The sequence below is a fragment of the Notolepis coatsorum genome (assembly GCF_963971535.1).
Source record: "Notolepis coatsorum genome assembly, chromosome: 3".
Classification (NCBI taxonomy): domain Eukaryota; kingdom Metazoa; phylum Chordata; class Actinopteri; order Aulopiformes; family Paralepididae; genus Notolepis; species Notolepis coatsorum.
Window position 1 is genome coordinate 4,180,374 of NC_140167.1, and position 13,277 is coordinate 4,193,650.

Here is a 13,277-nt window from a genome sequence, read left to right on the forward strand (position 1 = left end):
TCCTGTTTCATCCACGTATCGGAGGAATAACGTGGTTCTGACTTCTGATCCACATCACAGCTTCTGCTCAGAAGAACAGACACGAGCCAGAGTTCTGATAGACTATAGAGAAAACATGATGCTTTAGAAAGAAACACAGACTCAACGCATGCGGCGGGAGGAAATAAGAGCTGAGTGTCACCTCAGCTAACACTGCTGCGTGTGGTGTGCGATTAGTACAGAAATGGTCACTGGTGCATTTATATTTTATTTTATTTGTATTTGTTGAATTGATTGATTGATTGAAAACTTTATTAACAGATTGCAGAATGGGTACAGTACAGTACAGCACAATACATACAATTGTTAAGGGGATGCAGACCAGAGAAAGACTTTCGTCTTGTTTACATCAGGGTCCCCCATTTTCAATTCATCGTAACATATATGACATACATGACATACAGATAGACAGAACTGCTACATCTATACATTTATGACATATCAGATTTGCAATTACAGTACTGTTTGTGATACAAAAAGAGTCAAAAAAAAAGTATATACATTTGACGTAGAAACTGTACATTGGATTGGGTAGGTGGGGGTGGGGGGGGACTGTACATTGGAGGTGGTTGGGTGGGTGGGGGGGGGGGGGTTGGGTAGGAGTGGGTGGGGGGGGGGGTTGGGTAGGAGTGGGGGGGGGGCGACACTGTACAACTGTACAAACAAAACTGTACATTGGATTATTGACAAGACCATACTTGGTAATTTACTGTACATTGGAGGGGGTTGTGTTCGGACATTTACAGGGGCCAGTTTCGAGTTGCAGTCTCCCTTAGGTGTTTTTTGAGAGTGTTTTTGAAAGTGGGTAGTGATTCACATTCCTTTACAGCTTTGGGTAGGGCGTTCCACATTGATGTGGCATAATTGCGAAACGTGTTTAGTCCCTTGTTTGAGCCGAATCTGGGTTTAACATGATTTGTGGAGCTCCCTCTGGTGTTGTGATCGTGGTATTCACTGACCTTTGGGAAGTATTTTGACATGTACATGGGTACCTTGGTCGTGTAGTGTATCTTGTAGACCAGGCCCATTGCAAGTTGCTGTACTCTGTCGTCTACTCTAAGCCATCCTAGGTTGTCAAAGTGGGCAGGGGTGAGGTGGGTTCTAGGAGTAAGGTCAAGCAGTAGTCTGACTAGTTTGTTTTGAGATGTTTGTAATTTTGTTTTTAGCGCCTTTGAGGTGCTTTGGTACCATGAGGTGCAAGCATAGTCGTAGTACCCTTGAATGAGTGCTCCTGCCAGAGTCTTCAGGGTATTCTTGTTTACCAGTGAGGAGATCCGGTACAAGAATCGAGTTCGTTGGTTGACTTTTTTTTATTACATTGGATGCCATTTTGTTCCGTTCATGGAAATGCACAGCTCCAAAAAAAAAAGCACAACAGCATCATTTCACGATTTAAAAAAAAAAGCACCTCTCATTTTGTACATGAGCGAAAAGTATATGGTGCTTTTTATTCCACACAGTTTACGGGTGTCTTGCTCAAGGACAGTTCTTTGACATGTTGCCTGGGAATCAAACCGGGAACCTCCGGATTACCAGACGACTGCTCTACCTCCAGAGCCACTGTCGCCTCATATCATGCATTAACACACGTTGAAAATATTGACCTGAGAGACTGAAAAACTCACTGGAAACACAGTGTGTTCAATCAATTCAATATGAATTGAAAATGGGGGACCCTGATGGAAACAAAACAAAAGTCTTTCTCTGGTCTGCATCCCCTTAACAATTGTGTGTATTGAGCCGTACTGTATTGTACCCCATTCTGCAATATGTTAAATAAAGTTGTCTTTCATTCATGGTCTAATGGCTTCATTCAACAGAGATACTAGAAGCCAAACATCCTGAAGCCCGTTCACTTGTAATTCCTCCCTGCGCCACCAGAGGGCCCTATCCGCCTATAGAAGAGGCCTCACGCTCAGTAGAAAGCTGTAGGACTACTAGGCACTAGGCAGACATCTCTACCCCCCCCCCCCCCCTCTCTCTCTCTCTCTCTCTCTCAACACTGTTGCTCTCTGACACTCGTATCGATTCATACGACGAGGAAATTGATCATAATAAAAATGGACCACAAAAAATGGACCACAAAGCTTATCGAACGGTTAGCACGACGATGGCTCTTCCAATTCTTACGGATAAAAAGTCTCAGCCTGTTATGATATTATGATATGAAAATGTAATTGTAGTGCTGTCAGACCCTGATACAGGTTGTCTTTTCCATTTATTTTCTTCCCTGAGTGCTTCGTCTACATGTTAAAATCACAACGATCTTCTCCTGGGGGGACAATGGGTTTGGTTTACAAACATGTCACCTTTTTCACCTCTTATCGGTTTGCATGTCTGGTTACTGTATATACTGTATAGTTACTGTAACTGATTGAATATGGCACCGCCGCCACTGCTCATCACCAGTGTTGGGCACAGTAACGCATTACTGTACTTTATTACTTTCCCAGTAACAAGTTACATTTATTTGAAAACCTTAAAAAAAAAGAATTACACAAACTACGTCCCTCAATGATCATATTCAAACATTATTTATAATTTTATGATCATTTTACAATAATAAGGCTGTGACGTTATGCCGTATAACTAACAACAAATCAATGATTGTTAACACAGTCTTCTTGGTACATTATGATGACGAGAGAATTATTGCATTTAAAAGTCTGAATTAATTGATACCCAACTCAACTATTAAAGCGGCCTATAAGCTACCCAATATTTCCTGGCCCCTGGTCTGGTCTGGTCTGGTCGACCCTCTGACCTCTGACCTCACCCAAGTTCTGTCCCGGCTTTAAGTCTTTATAGACGAGTTGTTTGTCGTGCCCCTCCTGCCGTACGTCCCTGAAGACTGACCAGAGAGGGTCGTGGCAGAGACCGCAATGTTGCTGTTGATCCCCCAGCTAGGTTTGTCTAACCTCCATAATTAAGGTTTAAGAACCATTGTTCAAGTCAAGTCAAGTCAAGAGTTTTAATTGTCACGGCATACAAGTATACAATGAAATGCGGGTGGTCTTGATATGTTGTACCACTGTATGTGCAATACAGTGGTACAACATATAATAGAATCCAATAAAAAAAACAGTGGTACAACATATAATAGAATCCAATAAAAAAACAACATTGTGCAATAAACAGGTAACAGGTAACATGGTGTGACATCTCGGTATCTGTACATAGTATTTACAGAGCATATAGGACATGCTAGGTAGCTTTAGTAGTGCAATACACTGTTCCTGTTGTTATACTAATTTAAAGTGGCCTTTCCTCCGTTCCAGGTGAGACCTAGATCAGCGGTTCTCAACAGGGGGACCGCGGCCCACTAGGGGGCATCAGAGAGCTGCCAGGGGGAGCCTTGAGATAAAAAAATAATAATAATCAGAATTACTACAGAAGATCCTTTTTTACAGAAAATGTTCACTAAAGTGCTATCTGTTGCAGCTGCACTGTTTTCCATGAAAATAGCATATTTGGATACGTTTGACCTTTTCTCAAAAAACTGAAAATCATTATTTAAAAAAAAAATACAGAAAAGGATCACCAAGTTACTCTGGATAAAGAACACCTTTGGGAAGTATTTTGACATGTACATGGGTACCTTGGTCGTGTAGTGTATCTTGTAGACCAGGCCCATTGCAAGTTGTTGTACTCTGTCGTCTACTCTAAGCCATCCTAGGTTGTCAAAGTGGGCAGGGGTGAGGTGGGTTCTAGGAGTAAGGTCAAGCAGTAGTCTGACCAGTTTGTTTTGAGATGTTTGTAATTTTGTTTTTAGCGCCTTTGAGGTGCTTTGGTACCATGAGGTGCAAGCATAGTCGTAGTACCCCTGAATGAGTGCTCCTGCCAGAGTCTTCAGGGTGTTCTTGTTTACCAGAGAGGAGATCCGGTACAGGAATCGAGTTCGTTGGTTGACTTTTTTTATTACATTGGATGCCATTTTGTCACAGGAGAGATTAGCCTCTAGGATGGAACCCAGGTAGGTAATTTCATCTTTCCTTGTGACAATATTGTCACCCACTGTAACTGAGAAGCCGTCGGTCTTGCTGAGTTTGTTATTTGAACCGAAGAGAATGGACTCTGTTTTGCCCATGTGTAATGATAGTTTGTTATCAGCGAGCCATATGCAGATTCTGCCTAGTTCCGAGCTGAGGGTTTTTTCAACCTGTAACTTGTTCTTGTCAGAGACCAGCAGGGCTGAGTCGTCCGCAAACAGGAACAAGTTGCAGTCACAAGCTGACGACATGTCATTTGCATAAATTAGGAACAGTAGCGGTCCTAGTATGCTTCCTTGTGGAACACCACAGCTCACTGTGAGGGGGGGGGATAGGGTACCATTTACCTCCACCATCTGTTCCCTCCCCTCAAGGTAGGATTGCATCCAGCTCACTGATAGACTATCAAAACCAATTGCTTTTAGCTTGTCAATCAGAATGGAGTGATTGACCGTGTCAAAGGCCTTTTGTAGGTCCAGCATGACCATGCCGCAGTATTTGCCTGCGTCCACCTCTTGTTTGATGTGGTCATTCAAATAGAGAAGGCATGTGTCAGTGGAGTGGGATGTTCTGAAGCCAGATTGGAATTCGTAGATTAGATTTTTTTCCGCTAGGTACTTTTCGACCTGTTCGTAGACTATTTTTTCCATGACTTTCGAGATGTACATGTCAAAATACTTCCCAAAGGTCAGTGAATACCACGATCACAACACCAGAGGGAGCTCCACAAATCATGTTAAACCCAGATTCGGCTCAAACAAGGGACTAACACACGTTGTACACTGTACATTGGAATACTGACAAAGCCATACTTGGTCATTTACTGTACAACTAGGTTAGGACATTTGTAGGGGCCAGTTTCGAATTGCAGTCTCAGTCAGTCAGCCTGTTATGATATTATGATATGAAAATGTAATTGTAGTGCTGTCAGACCCTGATACAGGTTGTCTTTTCCATTTATTTTGTGTGGTTGTGCTTCATCAACATGTTAAAATCACAACGGTTTTCTTCTGGGGGGACAATTTGGTTTGGTTTACAAACATGTCACATTTTTCACCTCTTATCGGTTTGCAGGTCTGGTTACTGTATATACTGTATAGTTACTGTAACTGATTGAATATGGCACCGCCCCACCTAGAATAATTTTCATCAGCCGCCACTGCTCATCACCAGTGTTGGGCACAGTAACGCATTACTGTACTTTATTACTTTCCCAGTAACAAGTTACATTTATTTGAAAACCTTAAAAAAAAGAATTACACAAACTACGTCCCTCAATGATCATATTCAAACATTATTTATAATTTTATGATCATTTTACAATAATAAGGCCGTGACGTTATGCCGTATAACTAACAACAAATCAATGATTGTTAACACAGTCTTCTTGGTACATTATGATGACGAGAGAATTATTGCATTTAAAAGTCTGAATTAATTTATACCCAACTCAACTATTTAAGCGGCCTATAAGCTACCCAATATTTCCTGGCCCCTGGTCTGGTCTGGTCTGGTCGACCCTCTGACCTCTGACCTCACCCAAGTTCTGTCCCGGCTTTAAGTCTTTATAGACGAGTTGTTTGTCGTGCCCCTCCTGCCCTAAAGACTGACCATAGAGGGTCGTGGCAGAGGCCGCAATGTTGCTGTTGATCCCCCAGCTAGGTTTGTCTAACCTCCAGAATTAAGGTTTAAGAACCATTGTTCAAGTCAAGTCAAGTCAAGTCAAGAGTTTTAATTGTCACGGCATACAAGTATACAATGAAATGCGGGTGGTCTTGCCCGCGACGATGTGCAATACAGTGGGTACAACATATAATAGAATCCAATAAAAAAAACAGTGGTACAACATATAATAGAATCCAATAAAAAAACAACATTGTGCAATAAACAGGTAACAGGTAACATGGTGTGACATCTCGGTATCTGTACATAGTTATTTACAGAGCATATAGGACATGCTAGGTAGCTTTAGTAGTGCAATACACTGTTCCTGTTGTTATACTAATTTAAAGTGGCCTTTCCTCCGTTCCAGGTGAGACCTAGATCAGCGGTTTTCAACAGGGGGACCGCGGCCCACTAGGGGGCCTCAGAGAGCTGCCAGGGGGAGCCTTGAGATAAAAAAAATAATAATAATCAGAATTACTTTTTTTTTACAGAAAATGTTCACTAAAGTGCTATCTGTTGCAGCTGCACTGTTTTCCATGAAAATAGCATATTTGGATACGTTTGACCTTTTCTCAAAAAACTGAAAATCATTATTTAAAGAAAATACAGAAAAGGATCACCAAGTTACTCTGGATAAAGAACCCCTTTACAGAGAACATTGAGACAAAGCTTCCTGACACATCTCCATCCAAACTCTTGGAAGAACTCATTGAAATCTCATCCGATCTCACCCGGAGAGCTGGTTTCAGTGAAGTGCCCCTGGAAACATGTTGGTCTGAGTGTGGAGCTGAGTACCAAGTATCTCATGATGCAGCAGTTAAGGTGTTGATACCATTCAGCACCACATATCTGTGTGAAGCTGGCTTTTCATCCATGACAGCTCTGAAAACAAAATATAGGGCCAAGTCGAGCCTTGAGGATGACATGCGTGTTGCCTTGTCAAAGATCTCCCCACGTAGTGACCATATTATTAGCCAGCAGCAGCAGCAGCAGACCTCGCATTGAGCTAGAAAGGTCCACCGAGTGAACGAGTGCATATTTTCTGTATTTATTTATTTATTTTCTTGAGAAATGGTAACTTGGTGATCCTTTTCTGTATTTTTTTAAATAATGATTTTCTGTTTTTGAGAAATGGTCAAACTTATCCACATATGCCATTTGATTTACTACTACAAGCAGTGTAATGTCAACAGTACTAAGCACTTATATAAACGTTATTTTGAAAGCAAGCACTTTTGTCATCATTGTAGTAAAAAAGACAGGAGGGGAAAAGTCTTTATCGTGTGTAGGGGGGCCCTGGAATATGTTATTGGACACAGGGGAGGCTTGGCAGCAGAAAGGGTGAGAACCCCTGACCTAGATCATTCACAATACCAAGATGTCATTGATCGATGAGTGAATGAGTGCAAAGAGTGAGCCTGGTCTAAATCTGCCTTCTCTGTACCTCTCTAGACTGACCACAGCTGTTATCTCCAGAATAGATGTAGCAGTACTGTCTATCTGTATGTCATGTATGTCATATATGTTATGATGAATTGAAAATGGGGGACCCTGATGTAAACAAGTCGAAAGTCTTTCTCTGGTCTGCATCCCCTTAACAATTGTATGTATTGAGCTGTACTGTACTGTACCCATTCTGCAATCTGTTAATAAACTTTTCAATCAATCAATCAATACAACTTTTTTTGCCCTTCCCTCCCGAAACCTCCTTTCCCCTCCAGGTCACACATCCCCCGCATTCTCTTCAGTGGTCTCTTAAAGTCATTTAAATCATTTAAAATATGATTTTGTATGATACGAAGAAGCCTTGACAGGTTACATTTCACATATCTGTCAATCTGCCGCGTTCACATTATTCACATTCACGCTACCATCTTAATGGAGATTAGTTGGGTCAGGAAAACCAGGAGAACCCATGTTGACACCCACGTTATGACTGCTGCGGATTTAATTCAGAAATAGCTATACTCCAGCATAAAATATATACGTAGAACTCGCTTTCACAACTGTTTCTACGTGACTCATGCAGTTGATATTGTTTTTTTAGATGGTGTTATTTACGTACATCATTATGAATCCATTTCAGTGGGCAGAGGATACATTTCAAAACACGAAGACGACGGCGTCAGTAAGTCAGTTAGAGTTAGGTAATCATGAGTCTGTAATTACACGAGTGTATTCTGACTATTGTTTTGAATATTTTGGTTCTTGAAGCGGTATTTTTACAGCAAAGTTTAACACTAAAATGAATGGGAACTTCTACATATCTTACCCCATCAACCAGTATGGAGTTCATGTGAATAATGGGACCCTATGGGAAACACAGCTGAAATGAAATGACAGAGAGAGAGAGAGAGAGAGAGAGAGAGAGAGAGAGAGAGAGAGAGAGAGAGAGAGAGAGAGAGACAGAGAGACAGAGAGAGAGAGAGAGAGAGTGCACACACTATCACAATCAACATGAACATATTCAGCCATATCAGTCAAAAATCAGTTGCGTTAACGAGGAATCACGTAACACTAGTTTGCCAGAGAATATGAGTCTAAAGCCCCTCCTGAACCAACTGTAAAAGAATGCATAGATTAAAGGATTTAGTGTTGAACTGAAATAAGACATCCATACCAATGCTTCGGTAATTTGATAGGGGATATGAGCGTTGGTATACGTGTGTATCATGACAATGAGAACGGGAGGTGTCCAACATATAAGAAAACAGCCCATGACAATAGCCAGGGTCTTCGCTGCCTTGCCTTCCCTCTTTCTGACCGCTCCACACTTGCTACTCTCACGGGCGGCGGTGCCCTGGATGTTGCGAGCGTGTGTCTGTGCTACCAGGGAGATCTTTAGGTAGAGGCTAAGCATTATTATTCCCGGAAGGTAGAAAGAGATCAGAAAGCCAACGGTGCTGGAATCTCCAGTGGAAGTCATTAGACACAAGCCTTTACAAGACATGGCATTGTAGTACATGATCTCTTCAGTTCCTGAATTAGTAGTCAAGAAAATATAGATAAATGAAAGTCCAAATATGACACCGATGGCCCAGCTAACCTGGGACATGACCAATGCGGTATTAAGAGTTATTTTATGTGGATATTGCAGGGGATGGCAAATTGCATAGTATCGGTCGATGGAAATAAAAGACAAATGTAAAAGTGAGACATTGCACAGAACAGCGTCGACGCTGATGTGGAGTTTACACAACAGATCTCCCAGAAACCAGCATCCCTCCACAGTTTGCATAATACTAGGAGGCATGACCAGGGCCCCTAGGAGTAAGTCGGTCCAAGCCAGGGAGAGGATCAGGTAGTTGGTTGCGGTGTGAAGCTGTCTGAAGTGAAGGATGGTGATGATGACGATTAGGTTCCCCCACACTGTGAGAAGAGACATCGAGCAAAGGACAAAATACAAGAGCCCTTTTACCGAAGTGGGAAAGACCGTTCTAACACAGGAATCATTCATTGAATCAAAACAGAACTGTATCATCTCTGCATCAACAATGGGGGACATGTTCACACTAATTCCCATGGCTATGTTCTGGCCTGAGACAGTTAATCTGAAAACAGACGTAAAGTACAATTTAGTCAACCTATAGATTATTATTACTATGTTTTCATTAGAAAATATGAAACATTTTATATTTCTTGCTGAACATAAAGTATGAAGCAAAAGTCAAAACGGTATTACAATTAACTTTTCAGAAGCTATCATATAGTCTAACAATTCAGGCATAAAAATGCATGTTGAAATCAAATATATTATAATATTCTCATTGAAAATATGACCAAAGCAGTACAATATTTAAACAGTATACAAACAAACAGTAGCTCATTTAAATGGTACACTCATATAATCATTTAGATATAAAATTGCAGACATGCTATCAACATTTTAAATCGCCATTGATTGAACACATTGATAAAACAGCACTTAGTCAAACACATGGTAAAAACAAACAGCTGCAACATTAACCATCATAATAAAATGCTGCTTACCTCAGTCTCATGTCATGTGGTCTGTCAGTGTCTGTGCAGGACTGCACTTACTCTGCACAACTCTGCACTTGACTGTCGTACTTATTAAGCCCGAATGTATTACCATAATAATACATGTGATGTCCTGCTGACCAATCAAATGTCTGTACAGTGTTTCCATGTAAACCCATGAACTTAACTATGAATAATCATGAACTCTAGACCTGGGGAGTTAGGTTCCACTGTGATTTTCCACCTTTGCCGCTCAAGTTTCAAGTTTATTTGTCACGTAAATGGTAAATGGCTGCATTTACAGTATATAACGCTTTTATCCAAAGAGCTTTACAATATTTGTTCCTCACATTTTACCCATTCACTCACACACACACACACACACACACACACATTCACACACCGACGGCGGAGGCAACCATGCAAGATGCCAACCTGCTCATCGGGAGCAATTAGGGGTTAAGTGTCTTGCTCAAGGACACATCGACACGCTGCCCGGGAGGAGTGGGAATCGAACTGGGAACCTCTGGATTACCAGACGACTGCTCTACCTTCCGTGGCCACGCCTGCTCCTGTGTTTCCTTAAAACTAGTGAATGAGGCGGCTCCCAGTCTCCCGCTGAGCATTGTCCCGTTTTAGCCAAGCGATTAGCCCGCTGGGGATGGCCTGCTCTACGGCTGGACATGCATGATGTGTGGTCCTCACTCTGTCTTGGGTGAAAGCCCCCCACACACCGTAGCCCTGTAGTGATATTACTAGCACCCAAATTACGCATTGCCGCTATATACACTGGGATCGGCAATAGGCGGCCCGCGGGCCAACATTGGCCCGCCAGCAATAATTTCTGGCCCGTCAGATTATTTTGAGAATATGATATTTATTTGACGCACGGGAAATATTCACTCGGGACGCCAAGGTGTCTTTTATTGTGAAGCTGTATCTATCTACCGGCAGTCATCAAAAGCATGTCTGTCACTATAGCCAATTGAAATGCTAGAAATGGTCAGGTGGACTGGGAGAACCAATGGAATAGTCCCACCGGGCCCTGTGTCTTTCCCTAACACACTTTCACTTCCGCGTTCGAGATGCGACTCGCGAGCGAGTTGAAGAAAACAAAACAAACATCTTTGGATAGATTCTTTGCAACGGGGAAATATAACGCTTCTTTTAATAAACAGGAGCCATACTTAAAATACGGGTTTATCGTAACAGGTCGGTGATTCTTGCGTGCCGAGCCGACGTCCTCTCTGCATAATATGTGGCGACAACAACAACAACAACAACGAGGCAAGTTGGCAGATAAAGTAGCTGCATTCAACGCCAATCTGGAATTGGAGGGCGGCGAGTGGATATGACATGTTTCAAACATTAGCAGGGATTTTGGAGGACTTAACAACAAACAAGAAGGTATGGTGAGTCGTGTTTTCATGCATTCTGATCTGTTCATCACCCGCCGGTGTTCTGCAAAATTCTACTCTTCCTCGAATTCTGCTGCCAGCACTCCTGCGCGCAGAACACCGGCGCCGCGGTGATCTGCAACAGCTGAGAGCTGTTCATGAATGAATGGATGAGTGAGAACTTTGTTTGGCGGATTGCAGAGTGGGTGCAGTGCAGTGCGGCTCAGTGCACACGGTTGTTGGGGGGATGCAGACCAGAGAAAAACGTTTGTCTTTTTTCAATATCAGTATATTAAATTAGCCATTGTTTTTGATCCTGGCCCGCGAAGCAAGGGCTTGGGGAAAATCTGGCCCGCGGCAAAACCTAATTGGCGACCCCAACAGTCTGGGCAGGGGAAACACAAACGTAATACCTGCCTGGCGAGGGCGGGGCTGGGGGAACCCGCGCTGTGACCTCACATCGCTGAGACGCAGCCAAGGGTTCCCACTCTGACAACCTTTTTAGAGACAGGGAAACCCGCTCCGTCATCACATACAACACCAGGCTCGCCAAGCGCACACGCCGGGCGTGTGGCGAAGGGGCCTTCTGAATGTACAACATTCTCATAGACAGACCCAGGCGTAGCAAGGGCCTAGGTATCAGCCTCTGTCATGAGAAGCAATATGTCGGGTCGCTTACGCTTCCCTGCAGGAACGCGGCCCAACGTCAGAGTGGGAACAGAGCCCTGATTCCCGTAACCGGGGGGGGGGGGTGGACGGAGAGCTTGCTAGACACAGTGAGATGGCGGCGGTCTACTCCGCGGAGGGAGCCGAGGCCATCTAATTCGCCCGGTCCCACAGCCGCCGGGGTCTGTTGGCACCGTGAGAGCCTGTCTCTCTGTTTCCAGGGTGTCTCGGGCGGGGGACGCACGGCCACTGGTCGGGGTTCTCGCAGCAGCCGCTGACGAGACAATACTCTCACCTCTGGCCGTGAGGTGTGGGCCTGGCTATAGGCTGCCAACGCCTCCGCTAACAAACCAAAAAGGCCATCCACGGAGAGGGGGGCCCTGAGGAGGGGAATTCTCTTCTCCTCCTCCAGGGGGGACTGCTCTAACCACAGATGTCTGTGCACAAGTGTTGAAAGCATCCTCAAAACCCTGAGCGAGGGTCTTGGCGTCGGCCGGCCCCAAGACCCCACCGCCTGACACCATTTTCGACAGCAATGTTATTTGTTGCCGCTAGATTCTGTACTGCGGCGATATAAGCTTCATCAGCCCACTCAGCCACCTGCCGGGCCGACTGACCCCTCGGCGTCGGCTTCCGGTCGGGGGGTGCCACTCTACCATGTCTGGGCAGAGGACCGAAGCCAACTGCTTCTCTAAGCGTGGCACACCAGTCCGAAGCCATTCCATCAGGCCGTCTACCTGTGTAAAAGGTAGATAAGCCTTGGTTAGGCCCTTAACCAGACATACAAATATATTGAGACCAAGGGGTAATGGTGGGAATTGTCCAGCAGATGGAGGAAGAGGACCATGAATGAGTGGGGGATGTGAGGGAAACTGTCCAAGGGAAGGAGAGGGGAGGTGCAGGGATAAGTCCAGGAATGCGAGCGGGAACGAAGGCAGGACCGGGTGGAACATAACAATACCGTATTGTGTAGGTTCATCATCTTTGACGAGGGTATAGATCAGTGGTCGGCAATAGGCGGCCATTGGGCCAAAGTTGGCCCGCCAGCAATAAAACCTGGCCCGTCAGATTATTTTGAGAAAATTATATATATAAAATAAAATTATAATAATGATATTTTTTTTTAATCAAACCGACTAGGCTAGGCAATATATTAAGCTATAATGTCGAAACAGAGAAAGAATGTGTATTATGCTTTGTTTTATCCATGTTGAGTTCCAGCTGAGAGGTAGGAGCTGGAAAACATAACGGTTCCATAGCCTGATGTCTTATGTACAGTACAGGTCCAAAGTTTATAACAATCCCATGGAAAATTTGTGTTTTAGAGATGTATTTGTATTCCTTGTATCGGTAATAATTCGTCCAAAATGGCGGGCCGCTCATTGATTTGGATAAAACCTATTATTCTGTAGAATATTACTTCCTAAACCCTATAGAAGATTTCCCTTGCCTACATATTCCGATATCTGATGTGCACCACTCTTTCTAAACTCTTGGATGCGACACTCAAAATGGATACTGGCCTGTAATTGTTACAGTC

General features: G+C 43.6%; 1 protein-coding gene across 1 annotated transcript; it reads right to left on the reverse strand.

Moving 5' to 3' along the window:
• Positions 1-67: 67 nt before the first annotated feature.
• Positions 68-12,261, reverse strand: LOC311225127 (trace amine-associated receptor 1-like; the record flags this gene model as incomplete). Its single annotated transcript, XM_084310332.1, has 3 exons — positions 68-102; positions 8,442-9,104; positions 12,183-12,261. The coding sequence occupies 3 exons, from the start codon at positions 12,259-12,261 to the stop codon at positions 68-70; spliced, it is 777 nt and encodes a 258-aa protein (XP_084166458.1).
• Positions 12,262-13,277: the final 1,016 nt, after the last annotated feature.